The 16,753-nt window shown below is 34.9% G+C and overlaps 1 protein-coding gene across 1 annotated transcript; it reads right to left on the bottom strand.

Moving 5' to 3' along the window:
• Positions 1–1,584: 1,584 nt before the first annotated feature.
• On the bottom strand, positions 1,585–16,387 carry LOC131804060 (polycomb group protein Pc-like). Its single transcript, XM_059126345.1, has 2 exons — positions 15,519–16,387; positions 1,585–9,346 (listed from the first exon to the last, which is right to left on the bottom strand). Exons 1-2 carry the CDS (start codon positions 15,579–15,581, stop codon positions 8,084–8,086), a joined length of 1,326 nt encoding a protein of 441 aa, XP_058982328.1. The 5' UTR covers positions 15,582–16,387; the 3' UTR covers positions 1,585–8,083.
• Between the last annotated feature and the right edge of the window lie 366 nt (positions 16,388–16,753).

A 16,753-nucleotide genomic window follows, 5' to 3' on the forward strand; every position in this document is an offset into this window, starting at 1 on the left:
CCATTTGAGATATTTGTAATTAAAACTGATAAGTAGATTTCATTTGTAAATTTAACGTGAATATTCTTATCAAACATTGGATTTTTATATATACTTGTAATTATTTATTATATACAGGGTGAGATGAAAACAACTACAACCAACTTCAGACTGCTGTCATTTCTAAGCCACTCGTCCGACAGCTGTTTAAAATGATTCCAGTGACAGCTCATTGTTTATTGTTTACAAGAGTACAAAAGCATTTTGGTGAGAATTTTCCGGGAAAAAATTTATTCGTGATGGAATTCAAGTGTGATAGTGTGATTTCTTTATATTTGGCTGGAAACCCACAAGTGGCTATCGTTAGAGCTTTGTGTCTCGTGCCGTCGCTCGTTACCGTGATACTGGTAGCGTAGCCCGACGCCAAGGAAGTGGACGAAAAAAAAACAGCAACATCAGCAGAAATGGTTCGAAAAGTAAAGAAGCGACTTGATCGAAGTCCGAAAAATCGCTCGTGAGCTGAACATATCGCAATATTCCATTCGGCAAATTTTTAAAAATGAACTCAGGGTATAGCCATTGAGCTAAAGATTTGCTTCGCTTGGCCGAAAGAGGTGAACTGCCGAATTTGGTTTTCTCCGACGAGAAAACATTCGTTGTCCACCTGTTTGAAAACAAACCAAATGATCGTGTTTACTTGCCAAAGAGGTCAGCTGAAAATGTGCACCTTCGGTTGGCCACCAGAACTCAAGCGCCGGCCATTGTGATTGTGTGGGCCGCCATAACAGCCGATGGTCGCTCTTCGCTCGTATTAATCGACCGTGGCATCAGAATGCCGAATATTATTGCGAAATTATTTTGGAGGGTGTATTTAAGCCTTGGGTACGCAAACATTTTGGCCGCAGACCTTGGACGTTCCAACAGGACTCAGCACGATACAAAATGAGGTTCCTCGCTTCATTTCCAGCGCACAATGGCCATCAAAAACTCCAGATACCAATCCGTTGAACTATTGTGTCTGGAACATTTTGAAAAGCAAGGTTGGCGCTAAAAAATACCAAAGTGTCGATCACCTCAACCAAGCGCTTCGCCGGGAATGGGCCAAAATACCGCAGAGCAACCTTTCGGCAGCGTGTAACGGTTTCCATAACTCGTGCCAAAGGTGACCAATTCGAACAAATCTAAATTTATTCTAAAATTTGATGCTATTTCCGACATTTGCTTTCATGCTTTCATTCAATAAAATTTAAAAAAAAAATAAAAAATAATGGCGTTTGATTTTGTTGCAGTTTTTTTATCTCACCCTGCATATTAAATACAAAAAATTTCCAAATAGGGAACACATTAGGTATGGGGTGGAAAAAAATGTCTCGTTTCATTCACAAGTCGATTTATTTCAGATCAAATTTGGAAACCCTTTTATTTCAACTGATATTGAGGGCATGTTTTTGTATGATGAATACGAAGAAAAACACTATTCCAGGGACGCTGTTTTAAAATTTTAAAAATAACTCAAAACATCTAAAATATAACAAAAACTCCTTTGAAATTGTTTTTTTTTTTTTTTTTTTTTTTTGTAAAAGTATCAATTCGCTCATCATCACATACCTGTAGTGGATTTCTCTCGATAGTGGGATTCTCCAACTAATTTTTTTCAGTTACCGACAAAAATCGGTAACTTTGAAACACAAAACTTGGATTTTTGACGATTTTTGTCGGTAATTAAAAAATTAATTAGAGAATCCCACTAGTGAATATCGTAAGAATATTCACGTTAAAATTTAGAGTATTAACAATTAATGTTTTTATTTATAATTATTTATTTGGTGTATATAGAGCTTTGTGTAATGTGTGTTATTTTTTAAATCAACAATTGTAGCTCATTTCTTGTTTTGATACAAGATTGTTTTTTTAGTTTTTTTTTATATCATTTATTATATGCTAAGGTGCTTCTTAAAACTCTTTGAAAATGATTTGTCCTTTTGTTTTAAATTAGAACATTTATGATTTTTCAGTTTAAATAAGACACCTTAATATATTGCTTTAGCATAGGTTTAATTAATTATTGTTGTGTTCTAAAAAAAAGCATTGATTAAGCTTTTGGTTTTCAAAATCAAAACTACATAAAACGCAAATTACAAAACAAAACCTAAGCCTGAAGGATTTCTATTTCTTAAGGTAAACATGAATTTTAAATCATCAAGAAAAGCCCTGTTAGACAATTCAAGACTTCAAATTGCTATTTCAGAAAACAAACAACCAGTCTTTTTAAAGAAAATTGAGGCTTTCAATGAGGGTTAGAAATATTTGGTTTCTACGAAGAAAACGTTGGTCTGTACAATAAAATTTGCAATGGACATTCTAAAAAATAGAATTTTCTTTTAAGTTGATTGTTATTGAGATTATTGAATATTAGCAACGAAAGAATAAATTTTTACTTTAGAAATGTTTTTCATTAACCTAACTATTTTAAGGGGATCATCAAATACTTTCCCCCTCGATTCGATTTAAATTACAGCAACATAACCTCTTGCTTAATAACAATCCTAAATGTCAATACGCTTGTACGCTCATCATGAACATCAAATATTAAAATTCAAATAATTTCACTTAAAAATAGCGTTATGACATCCAAATATCTAATATTCCATAATAGCATGGACATTTGAAAAGTTTTCAGAGATGTTGGAACCCACTATGAACTTTAAATACCAAATTTTCAATTTCATTGTAATTTGTTCGGAAAAAACAACTAAAATCGGGAGCGATACAGCAAAACATTGAACTATATGGACAATTTTCTACCAGGCGTAATGATACCTACTGCCACACAATTTCGTTGGAATAGGTAGCAAAAAATTTGCAAAATACCAAATGTCGGGAGCGCTGTTGTATTGGAGGTGTACGAAAATGAAAAAGAAGGCACTCATTACGAATTGCAGATAACAATTTTCAAATAACTCCGTTGAAAATCTTTCCTAAGTAGTCAAAAAAACTAATATTGGAAGGTACCTTGAAAAAAATTTCCATACCTCATTTCCTACGGAAACTCATTACAACAGACGGTCAATGCGAGATCGTCTTAGAATTTTGTTTCGATTAACAATATATACTTTATGGTGTTCCACATGACCGATTACAGAGTAAAAATCAAAAATGAATACAACTTCCATACTACGGTAAAAATTTATTTTCGATTTTAATTAACCATTACACACCCACCAATTTTGGCCTGCAGATTATTAGTAGATATGGCTAAAAATAGTACCGTTTGGAGCCGTCGCAGTGATTGGGTTATTAGAATTCTATATGAAAAAAAAACATTCATAGGTCTACTATTAATAGAACATCCATTCACTAATGCCAAATTTTGCAAAACTGGTGCTAAAATGATCCCTACCTCCAAAAGTATATCTACCCACCAAAATTGAAATTTCGAAATTTCAAATTATTGCAAATTCGGTTTGCCCAAAGAATTTAAAGTTCTAAAATTATTTTTCCCCTTACGAGCCTAAAAAACAAAATTTGGTCTGTTCCAGAACTGCGAGAATGTAAAAGTTCATACTACGATAACCGATTTTCCCTCTATGATATCGAAGAAAATTGCAAAAATAGTAGATTCTTACAGGTACTGGAACAGATCATTTGTAATTCATTTGGAAAAAAATGAGACTGGGACCTTTATAATACCAAGAATTAGAGACTAACACTTAAACGCCAAAGCCTAAACCAAAAAAATTGTCCGAAGGGAGGGTTCATATTCTCCAAGACTCAATTACACTAAATTTATTGAAAATACATTTGCACCAATGACAATTGGTCTGACAAGAATGTTCTTACTACTACAACCGATTTGTCCTTTGTGATATCGAAAAATTTTCAAAACTAGTAGATTATTGCAGGTTCTGGAACAGAGCAAATATTAGAATGGCTGGACTGATTTTGAAAAATTTTGTCAATTCAGAATGCCCTCTTGGCACTTTACAACACCGGTTGAGGTTATTATATACAGATTACAATTTTCGTCCAATTATCACGAAAATTTTCACAAGGGTAAGGATAGGCCTATTGTTTTCAAAAATGTCCGCAATATATTTAGAGGTTGAAATGGACCAACAACTTAGACCAACAACAGAAACAAAGTTTAGGACAGCGGGTAAAATTGTGTGAAAAAAATACCAACATTTCCATTCTACCGAAACGCCGAAAAGAACTTACAGGCGATATCCAAAATACACATAAAGGCAAACTTCTGGCTTTTTATGCTGATTTCGTTGACGAATATTGCCAAATATCGTAGACAGCAAATCACATAAATGAGTCTAAATATGGAGATACAGAGGGACCTCTTGCTTTTGTAGATGAACCAAAAACAAAAAAAATCCTGATCACACAATTGAAGCCAATCGACACGCCTGGAAAGAGAGTTAAGGACAGGGAAGTATTCTAGCATTTTGGATGACCATTGGATTATATTTAGCTGTAAAATGGACCACAACAACTTACAGCACGACGGAGTGCGTAAATATTGGGCAAATTTCCCTGATCAAAATGCTAAGGATAACATCGGGACAGGGCTCTTTGACATAATTTCAAAAGCGAAATGTTCCAATTTGGATTTAGACATAAGGGGGCTTATATTGTAGTGTTGTAGGATATCACATGGTCGGAAAAAAATAAAATGTGAATTTTTGAAAAGCTTATCAAACGTTGTGCGACCGATTTGAAATTGTGATTCGTCGATTCGTAAAATTGATAAGAAAAATTATTAAATCGTCCTAAGGGTATTCTTCCCTTCAACGCCCTTATGCTAATCATCACAATGCCATATTTTCAAAACCCTTGTAAATTAAATGTTACGTGTTTCAAGCTTTGAATGGCCAACTGTTTTGTTTTGAACGATTTCAATACTTTCTACGCGAATCTACCTATATTGGTAGACTCCATATGCTTTTAAACAATGCCATATACATACATTTATACATACATATGTTTAAGTTTTAAATGGATTTCATTTATTTATTATTATTGTGACAGTTTGTTTTTTGGCTGTTTCTAATTCTTTTCAGTTATGCTTTTAGAAGTTCAATATTCTATATACTGCCTCTAGGCAAACAATATAAGAAACAAATATTTAAAAATTTATCAGCAGATTAGTTAAAACATGAAATAAGGCATTTGTTACTTGTCTTAGTTTTAAATATAGATAAAATTTACAAATTTTGGGGTTTTGTAAATGTAATTTGCGTTTCTTGTAGACATGCTATGAATGCACTAAAATAATCTCCAATGAATAAATGTAGCTAAAATAATTATTTTTCACTCTGCATCTAAATTATTAATAATAATAAATTTAAATTTTGTATTTTATTTAAGTATTTATTTTTGTAGATTGATTTTAAGAAATAATTTTTGGTTCAATTTAAAAACAAATGATTTTTGTGCCGTTTTTTTTTTCTTCTTTTTGTTGTATTATTAAGAAAAATGGGCTTCTAATCAATATCTTTAGGGTTTTTCATTTGTTTGTATATTATTACGAAATTATCGAAGAATGTCTAAATAAATATGGCAACTCATAGCTGCCATACAAATTCAAAAGAGATACGTATTTTTATGTATTAGCTTTTTAATGAATATATTTACAAGTTGTCATATAAATGAGATATAGTGTTGTTTTGGGAAATTTATATTATAATATACGAAATTAAATATTTTTCTCTTAAATAAATTTTGTAATAAATATTTGAAATAATAAAGTAAACAACTTCCTGTGCAAATCTCTAAGCTGTATAGGATTCATGCTATGGCAAATGGAACAAAAGTTGTAATTGTATAGGCAATACGTTTCGGTTAAGTTGAACGATTGAAAAAAAGAAACTAAATTCTCGTATTCAATATCGAAAAAATTCGAACCGGAAGGAATTCGAATATGTACAAGATGAGATAAAAAATTGCAACCAATTTCAGACTGCTGTCATTTCTGAGCCACTCGTCCGACAGCTGTTAAAATTATTCCAGTGACAGCTCAATATATTGTTTACAAGCGTACAAAAGCATTTTGGTGAGAAATTTCCAGTAAACAAACAAAATTATCGTATTAATCGACCGTGGCATCAGAATAAATGCCGGAATACCAATCCGTTGGACCATTGTGTCTCGAGTATTCTGGAAAGCAAGTTTGGAGCTAAAAAATACAAAAGTGTCGATCACCTCAAGCAAGTGCTTCGCCGGGAATGGACCAAAATACCGCAGAGCAGCATTCGGGCAGCGTGTGACGGTTTCATTGGCCGTAAGCCCATAATTCGTGCCAAAGGTGACCAATTCGAACAAATCTAAATTTATTCTAAAATTTGATGTTATTTCCGACATTTTTTGCTTTCAGTCAATAAAATTAAAAAAAAAATGTAAAATTTAGGCATTTGATTTTGTTGCAGTTTTTTTATCTCACACTGTAAATGTTAGCTCGATTAAATTGAAAATTTCGGTAGAAACAACCAAATATCAAATGTTTGGATTAACCCCCAGTTCCTTTAACAAAAAATTAAATTTTCCTCAGCTCAAAATTCCCAAATTCATTTCGATTAAAATGTTTTCGGTATTGAATGTGGAAATTGGTCTTAATTACATTTAAATTTGGCTGCCAAAAATAGAAAATTCCATCAAAACTCATGTGGAATGGTGTTTTTCTTCTGCAATTAAATTCATATCCTCATAGAAAAACAAGTCCTTAAATTATGCATAGTTCCGTTTGATTTCAAAATTTTGGAACTTTTGTGAGTGAATCTCATTGGAGATTCAGAAAATTTTATAGAAAAAAAAACAAGGAAAAATTTCACGAATTGTTCCCATATCTTCCCGGAATAATCCGATTTTTTCTTCAATTAAAATATGGAAATTTTGTTCCATTTGGCATAAAATTAAGTTTCTAAGTTAAATGGCTTCAGTTTGAATGTTTGAAAAATCATTTTTTTTTCAACAACGTCAAATAGTACTTAAAGATTTGGTGTAACAAATCAGAAAGGTTATTTCTAAAAGTACTCATGGTAACCTTCTAGTTGTAACTTTTAGACCAAATTAATACTGTGCTAAACTCGGAAAATGAGACATTTGTTGGGTCAACGTTTAATGGCTGAGTTGAAAAATTGCGATACTTTGAATTTGTGACTGTCGGAAGTAGATAAATCCGAGACTTTATTCCTTTGTGAAGGTTTTCACATTAAAAGCGACTACTCTCTTAGATACCCAAGTAAGAAATAAAGGCTACCATGTAAGAATGACTAATAAAATGTATCCAAGATATATTTTTCATCAGCTACCATTAAATCAGCCGACCTTCGGCCTGATAAACCTCCTGATCGTCCAGCAATCTTTTCTTTGATGTTGTCGAGAAAAAATTGATTTTGAGGAACAGAAATTCTACAATTTCTTTTGCACAAGGTATTCTATCATTTTTAAAAAATATTCTACAAATTTGTATTGAGTGTTTTCTTTTAGTATTGAATATCTCATCAAGCACTACAATCCAAAAGAAAATATATCATGACAATAATATATACCACGCGTACGTAAATTTCTCATTCTATATTATTGTGTTTAAATGTATTCTCTTTGCATAAATATTTAATTTGTAAATAATTCCGTCATAATATAGATACTACTACATTATTTATGTTTTCCATTTTTTCTTTTTAATATTTATATACAATCTAAGTAAGCAACAAATACTACATTATATTGTTTTATGTTTTTCTTCTTTTCTTTTAGCTTGTTGTGTATTACTCTCGGGAAAAACGCCATTAAATGTCTCCCTTTTCGGGTCAAAATTTGCTTATAGAAAAATAAATAGTGTGTTCCTTTTAGCATTCTTTCGTATGGGTTTCTTTGTTTGTTTGTTTTTGTATATAAAAATATATGTAGATATATGTTTGTAGCAAATCTTGACTTAAAGTCCTGCTTTACATTCAGTTACGTTTTTTTAGTCTCATGGAGTGCCTCATAGGAAGTTTTCTTTATCCCTTTACTTGGTGAATTTCATTTCAATCTTCATCTAGCGCTGTTTTATTTGGCTCTGGGTTCCGAGGGGGAGGGAGGTGAGGGTATTCAATTAGGCTACCGAATCACTTGATTTCATATCTCTTTCACGAAAAAAGCCTCTCTCAGTTTTACATTCTCTTATGGTGACCGTCTCATAATTCACTGTCACATCGGTGATAACAACTTTATTGGAAATGTTACATTTGCTGGGTAGCCAAAAGCGTGGTGGTAACGCTGGCGGCGACAATGGTGTTAGTGGGGTTGACTTTTGTTTGGGAGGGGAGTTTTCAAAAATTGCATCTAATTGTTGCTGACGATGTTGGTGCTGGTGGTTTTGCTGTTGCTGCTGATGATTATGGTTGTTGGAATTAATGTTGTTGTTAATCAAAGGCAGATGATTGTTTTCCGCTTCATGTTGACTGTCAGCCTGTGATGAGGATTCATCGTCATCATCATCTTGCTGCTGGTGATGATGCTGCTGCTGTTGTTGATGTCCATTATACTGCTGAGGTTTTTCTGAGGGGGTTGCCTGTTCAGGCCTTGAGGCTGGTGTTTCCGGTGAGAGGGGTTCAGTTTCTGCCTTCAATGGTGTGGAAATCGGTGTTGCGGTATCAACTGAGCAATGGATCTTGGCAGGGGGTGGACCATCTGGCGAAGTTTTAATTGTAACACCAATTTTACCCGACTCTTTTAATACTTCAGCCTTACGCTTTGTGCCCGCAACTTCTTTTCGGCTTAATGGCTGGTCCTCTGAGCTGGACGAGTTGGAATCAGCTTCTGGTATAAAGGCCAAGGAGGAATTTGTGCTATTTGTAACGGCATGTTCAACGGATTTCTGTCGTTTATTTTCCGCATGGGTATGAGGTGATTCTGACCGCCGGCTATTAGAACGTTCCGCCTTGTGGTGATGATGGTGGTGATGATGATGATGTTTTTTCTCTTTATCTTTTTCCTTGTCCTTTTCGTGATGGTGATGGCGATGATGTTGCTGCTGTTGAGTGGCATCATTTGAGGCAGATGTTGATGGTGAAGCTGAACTGGCCGATATCGATTGTGACACTGAGGAGTTTGCCGGGCCCGTTGATGATGCTCCCACATGACTGTTGCTGTGACCATCATCATCATTGAACGTGTATTCATCCTCTTCAGATTCTGGTTCAGGGTCACGTTCTTTTTCCTTCTTTTTGGGACCCCGTTTGGAGGGTGTATTTGACGACTTGTTGCCCTGTTCATAGATTTCAATGAGCCTGCGATCAAGTATATTTACCTCGGGTTCCCATGTGTTGTAGCGTTGATTCCAACCTTTCCATTTTACACGATATTCCACAACGCCCTGGAATTAAGAGAAAAATTGTGAATTTGTTTCTATGACGATTTAGAAAATGATAGGCAATATTTTAAAGATTTTATTTGTTTTGTACGAGAAAAAAATACCATGTTAGGTTTTCTTTATAAAAAAAATAGGTTTCTACCCTATAGAAGACCCAACAGAAGAATTTATAGAAGGCCAATTGTAGATTCCTTATAAAAAAGACCTTTGGTGCACCTTCATGGATATAGTGAAAGTCTTATTTTCTTATATGCACAAAAAAATAATCTGCTTAAAGAATGTCGAAGGCCTATGGCTTCAGTCTATAAAGACCTACAGAAGTGTGGATCAAGAGAAAACCTTTGGGTCTATAAAAAAGTCAACTCAAACTAATCCTAACACCTAGGACTACTACATGGGGTGAGATGAAAAAAACTACAACCAACTTCAGACTGCTATCATTCCTAAGCCACTCGTCCGACAGCTGTTAAAATTATTCCAGTGATAGCTCATTATATTGTTTACAAGCGTACAAAAGCATTTTGGTGAGAATTTTGCAGAAAAAAGTTATTCGTGATGGAATTCAAGTGGAAAGTGATGAACTTCCGAATTTGGTTTTCTCCGACGAGTAAACAAACAAAATGATCGTGTTTACTTGCCAAAGAGGTCAGCTGGAAATCTGCACCTTCGGTTGGCCACCAAAACCCAAGCGCCGGCCATGGTGATGGTGTTGGCCGCCATAACAGCCGATGTTCGCTATCCGCTCGTATTAATCGACCGTGGCATCAGAATAAATGCCGTATATTATCGCGAAAATGTTCTAGAGTATGTATTACAGCCTTGGGCACGCAAACATTTTGGTTGCAAACCTTGGACATTCCAACAGGAGAATTGTTACAAAATGAGATTCCTCGCTTCATTTCCAGCGCACAATCGCACAATCCGTTGGACTGGAGTATTTTGGAAACCAAGATTGGCACTAAAAAATACCAGTGTTGATCACCTCAAGCAAGCGCTTCGCCGGGAATGAGCCAAAATACCGCAGAGCAACATTCGGCAGCGTGTGACGGTTTTATTGGCCGTTTGAAGGCCATAATTCGTGCCAAAGGTGACCAATTCGAAAAAGTCTAAACTTATTCTAAAATTTGATGCTATTTCCAACATTTTTGCAGTTTTTTCATTTCACCCTGTATATACTTCATGGGGTCTACGACGAATATTTAGGTATGTTATAAAAGAGAGTCAATTCAAAGAAATTCTAACATTTATATCCCCATTCGTGGACTAATGAAGGTACTTAGTTATGGTCATGCAAAGTCTTCTATTTATAAATGACCTGTAGAAGATATTTTTACCCAAAGACCTATCAACATTATTTTTACTTTTTCTGTTCATAGAATTCAGTCCATTCACAGAAAATCAATGGGTCTTTGTTTAAAGAAATCCTATAGGAAAAATTTTTGTTAATATGAAAGGGCTAATGGGGTCTTCCATCCATGAATACGTCTATCAAGCAGTCTTACTAAAAACAAGATCTTACGGAATGTATTCTTTACAACACAGTATATTTTTAAATGAAGTAAATAAAGTATTTAATTTGTAGAAAGTACAATATAAATTATTCAAGTCTTTTATGTCTTATTGTTAAAAAAGCTAACATTTTGAAGTCAATTTTATTTTGTATTATAAATTTATTTGCCAGATAGTTTTTTTGTATCGTGTGCCACAAATATATTGCAGGACAGAAACGTTTCAAATATAAGGGTTACATTAACCAGGAATTTGTAACAATTATTACGCAGGTAAGACATTTCAGCAACATCTTCATTAGTCCACATAAATTCTCCAGAAATTTCGAAGAAGACATAGCATTTGAATTTTGAAAATGGCGCCAATGTAATCGAAACAATGCGACTAATATTGAGCAAAACACACATCAGGATAACAGGACATCTCAAGGGAAAGGTGGTAATAAAACAAAAACATACGCCAGCATAAAAACGTATTCGAAAACGAAAATGAAATGTCGGCAGCGGGGAAAACAAATGTTTTAAACAGAAAATAAATTATACATCGATGAAATAGAACGTGCCTACAGCATTTACAGATGTAGGGATGGATATGTTTGTAGGGAGGAGCTGGAAAACAAATGATGCGGAACACCAGAAGTTGGAAAAAGTAATTTCTTCTGTCGCCAACCTAAAGACTTTCGTGCAGCACACACAAAATGTGTCTGGTGGTTGGGAACAAATAGAAGCAGATACAAATGTCGACAGCGAGCCCAAACAATAAGGATGCTTATTAAAATAAGGCACTAAAAAAACAACAACAGCTGTATGATGAATAACGAAAAACACAAAAATGTACCACAAAACAACGCAACACAAATGGCATAACAAGCAAATATATAGAGGTAGAACTAATAACTCATTAGCTGTGTAAATGTACACTTCAAATGAAACACTGTCAGGTATCGTACAAACAACACGAAACGTCCTACTAGCCTGGGATCAAAGTGAGAAAATTTAAAGAAGAAAAATAGGGATCAGTTTAAGCAAATGTTTAGACAATGCGTGCTCAAGGACATACTACGGCTTAAATGCATACAAACACACATTCACACACACACACACTATCTAAACAGACAAGAGGAAATTCTTTAGGTTTATTTGCTGATGGGTAGGTTCGTACCTAGCAAATTAGTTGCATGGGGGGGATTAGTTGCCCTACAATGTGCAAATATTTGCAGTCGGGGAAAATATGTTCAACGCATCGATAAGAGGAAATTATGATATTCTTCAAACTAAAAAATGAAATGAATGAGTTTAAGATGTATACATAAAATGGGGGTAAAATGTTGACTGGTACTTTTCAAATGTATTAATTTTGTATTTTCTCGATTCACATTCCGACTCCAAAAAACTTTCATAACCGAGCCACAATTGGCAAACGTAGGTCACAGGATTAGAGTTGTGAAATTGATATAGAACGCTAATACTAATATGGGGATATAAATAAAAAATATTAATCTTAATGTTTGGAATATAGACACTGGTAAGAGTAAATTATTGAAAATGAACTGGAAAATCAATGATAAGACATAAGCCTGGATTTAGGGCTCAGAGTGGCAGATTCGAAGATATTTTACAATACAACTAGTTGAGCGGGATTTAAAGTTTGAAAATGCAAAATTTCCACTAGCTTTAGCATTGTGCTCCATTTTTGTCAGCTTTTGGGTAATAGTGGACGAAAATATGGCGCAACCGAGAATGCTTGACCCTAAAAAGTAGGATTAATGGCCATAGTGCAGTGGGAAGTTGTTGTTGTTGTAGCAGTAGTACATATATGTGTTTGCGTTCTGCTAATCTGGTTCCAGCTCCAGGTTTAGAAATTCGGCTACTTTAACAGGCTGTAGCCAGAGATCTTCTGGAGTGAGTTGGGTAGGTTTGGCTGTGCAATTAAAGAGGTGTAGCGTATTGTGCGGGCCTGTATCGCACGCCGGGCAGGCGTCACGCACATCTTCATCAATTCGTGCCCAATACGAATTGAGACGACTACACCATCCTGGACGTAATTGCGCCAAAACTTTGTCTAGGCAGCTGACGTTCTTCAGCTGCAATGGATGGGGGGTCGAGCAATCCCACGGCAGCGGGTTCTACGATACCGGATTGACCCGAAACAATCAAGATCCCAGTTTCGGCCAGCGGCTGCCAACCCAGTATGTACATGTTAGTGGGAAGTTCGGTGACGAGAAATAAATTAGGTCCATTAAAAGACAAGTAAGAAGGCCTCCAAATTTATATCAGGTATGGAGACTTTGCGTGTATGAATAACTAATTGAAAAGTGGGCGCAGAAAACTCTGCAAAGGACAGGCATACCGTCTTTAGAGAGTGTTTAAAATCTAGTCACTTCAAGTTAGTCACATGCCGCTGGTTAGTAACAACTTTCCGAGTTCAACTTGATTAAAAAAATGGCACCGCTGGCTCTGTTGTTGCTGTAGCAGGGTGACTGCACGGTTCGTTTTCCCTGTGGAAATAGGGCTCCTTTCTTCAAATTCTGGCCGGATTGACCCCACGTCGTTCCTGAGCATAGATCTAACTGCCGTAGTAAGTTCAGCTGCTAAAGTATCAACGACAAGTTGGCCACCAACTACCTCAAGGTCTTAGGTGTATGGTAACTATGCGGCGCCGGTGGGGTCAGTCCATGTTAGTGCTACGCAATGGAAAAATATTCAGTCCCGTCAAAATGACGCACTTAGAACTGCAACAGGGTGCATCCTCATGATACCTATCGACCATCTACGTGAGTTTGCTGATGCAACACTTCATAACATTCACCATCTACTGAACAAGCAACCTCTCCCCAGGCTTGTAAGGAAAGACCTTCATGATCTAGGGAGAAAGGAACGGATATATAAGAGACCCTGTCAATCAATAGAACCATCAAGAAAATTATATCGGAAACAGAAGTTATGAAGAAATACAGAGTGTATGTGATCCTCAGAGATCATTCGCAACCAATAGGGTCCGAATTTATAGTAGTTCACAGTACACCTGTCAAGCTACGCATTCTCACCTAACTAGAGTATCGTTATGTACCAAGCTCATACAGGTCGTATATTTTTGAACTTGGAGTTGGAAAAAGATCCCGATTAGACCTAAGCAATTCGAGCTGGTACAGGAACAACCAAGGTGGTACATTACCAAATAACGACTATAGAGGCGCCCTCATTCTCCCTTTTACAGAATATAAAAATATTCGCCATGAAATCCATAGCTAGTGCTATCTGACATGGATAACAAAAATCAAACTTCCATAACCAGGGAAGAAGAAATAACGGTGCATTAAACTCTGCAAGGAATATAATTCTGTGTTAATATTTTACAAGGAACATGACCGCATTTTCTTCGGATGGGATTTAATTTGAATTCAAAACTAAATGATTTACGCCTTAAAAAAGAAAGTACAGAATGACCCCTACACCATGGATAATATTCTTATGGCCATAAAACTATCAAGAATCTCTTTAAATCTTGAGAATATAGGTGCATCGGATTAACACCTCAAGAGATTTAAAATTTCTACATTAGCTTACAACTCTGTACCATTCCAATATGCTTCTAGTGACTAGTCTATAGCTTTCTACTTAGAATTTTACTTTACGATATCTTCATATTGCTTTTCAGTTGTCCTTGCTGCGAACTTCTTAAGAATAAAAGTACCAAAATAGGAATTTTATACTATTTAATGACGTTTACCAAAATTGGAAATAGGGGATATTTTACATCAAACTAAATCACACATTCATGTATTAAAATATTCTAATTACCTATAAAAAAACAAATCTCTAGACAATTTTTTGTTGAGCTCAGGAGAACAAAAGTGATTTACAGTAACTTTATCAACCTAAACGGCGTACAGACCTTCTCAGCAAGTTCGGTTAAAAAGAAATTCTCAAAACCTAAATTTCATATGGAACGAACCACTGTGCAATAGCATTACTTTCATATAACTAACTATCTCTATTTCCAAAAGTGATAAGACAATTGTTGCATTTTTTACCGCAAAAATAAACTAATTTTGAATAATATAAAAATTATAAAAAAGGTAAAAACGAACGACTAAAATGATAGCAGATGACGATGAAGAAAACATAATTTCATACAGGCAACAATAATAAGAATAACAACAAAATTCGAGCACGAGACAACACGCACACACACACACACCATGTAACGTAATGCGTAAATAAGGAAGGAATACAGGCATGGTGGAGAACCTACATGTTGTCGCTGTCTTCCATCGGTTCATGGGCAATTTTGTGAATGAACACAAAACAGGAACAAGCAAGGAAAAAATAACAGCTGCCAGCAGATGTTAAGAGGATTACAGTTGGCAGGGCAAATTGGTTGTTTGGTTGGCGATGATGATGATGGTGGTGGTGGTGTTGCTGATGATTTTGTTGTTGTTATTGTTGTCAATGCCTTGGGTGTTTTAACCAGTAAACAGAAAGAAGCAACAAGGACTCCAAAGTCATTTATGAAACTGAAGGACAACAAATGTCATGAAATTTTACAAGGTAGATATTTGAGAAAGGTACTTTTCATCAGCCAATACTTGGCATAACTAAATTAAAAGCAAAAATTATAATTTTATATTCTTTAAAACACCTTTATTTCAATTTGTTTACATTACCTTTCTAATGCGTTTTTGTATAATACGCTCCGCAGCGTAAACGCGATCATCTGAGCTGCCCATAATGTTATCCAGTTTGAAGCCTTTAAATCAACTATTGCTCCAGATAAATGTTTTTTAATCACTTTTTATCTCCTTATTAGCACTGGCAATAATATTGCGTGCACAAAATACAAACACAATTTATTTTTAATTTGGCAAATATTTGTGTTGTTTTTGATATCTTTCAACTTCTTTTTTACGTTGTTTATTATTTTTGCATAGTATATCTATGCGCCTTACTTTAAGTTAACACAGTCTTCTTTCATAACAAAATTGTTTTTATTTATTTTTTTGTTTTTGTAGTTACATTTATGTTAACTTGTTTCTTTGTCATTTACTTTTAACGCGCCATCCACAATTTCAACCAAGGAAGAAACTTCTTGTTTCTTCTTTGAAAGCAAATAAAATAAACACAGCAGACGAACCAGAAATAAAACAAAAACGACACAAAACACGTCCTTCACACGTCTATATTGGCATCTCTTTCACAATCACACACTCCACACCGGTGTGTTGGCTTAACGTCCATCTATTTCTATCTCACTCTAGCAATTTTCCCAATTTTTTCTACATGTTTCTTTACAAAGACGATAAAAAGCCACAACGAAATGAGTTTTATCAATGAAATTTGACACTTATTTTATAGCTTTTCTGATTTAGTTTTTTGTTAATGTTAACTTTATTTCATAAACTTTATTACTGTTGCTTTTGTTATTGATAACTTTGTTGGTGTTGGCTTGAGTTTTTACGAGAAATTGTTTACTCAAAAATATGTTTCACTCGCGTCTCGTCGGTGTTTTCTACGCTAGTGATGACAGCTGCCGCTGATGGTTGATTTGTCTTGTCTAGTGCCAAAAAAAAAAATGTTGCACTAATCGATAATTCACTGTAATCGAAAACCGATTAACAATGTGGATTGCATTTATCGGTGTAAAGTTGATGCGTTTATTTTCGTAGGGTTTACACCACTGTTAAACGAAATAGTTAGTACATGACATGGTAGAAGAATATAGGTAGACGCGTCGACACAGCTGTTGGGACAATGAACTGTCAAACCAATTTTGGAATTGAAAATGTTGAATGAAAAATTATTTAAATTTGTAAAAATTGTTGAAAAACGCGAATTATAAAAGCCTCCGAATGACGTTGTATAAGAAAACATATAAAAATCTACTTATATTTGAAAAAACATT

This window comes from Musca domestica, unplaced genomic scaffold (assembly GCF_030504385.1).
Source record: "Musca domestica strain aabys unplaced genomic scaffold, Musca_domestica.polishedcontigs.V.1.1 38, whole genome shotgun sequence".
Taxonomy (NCBI): domain Eukaryota; kingdom Metazoa; phylum Arthropoda; class Insecta; order Diptera; family Muscidae; genus Musca; species Musca domestica.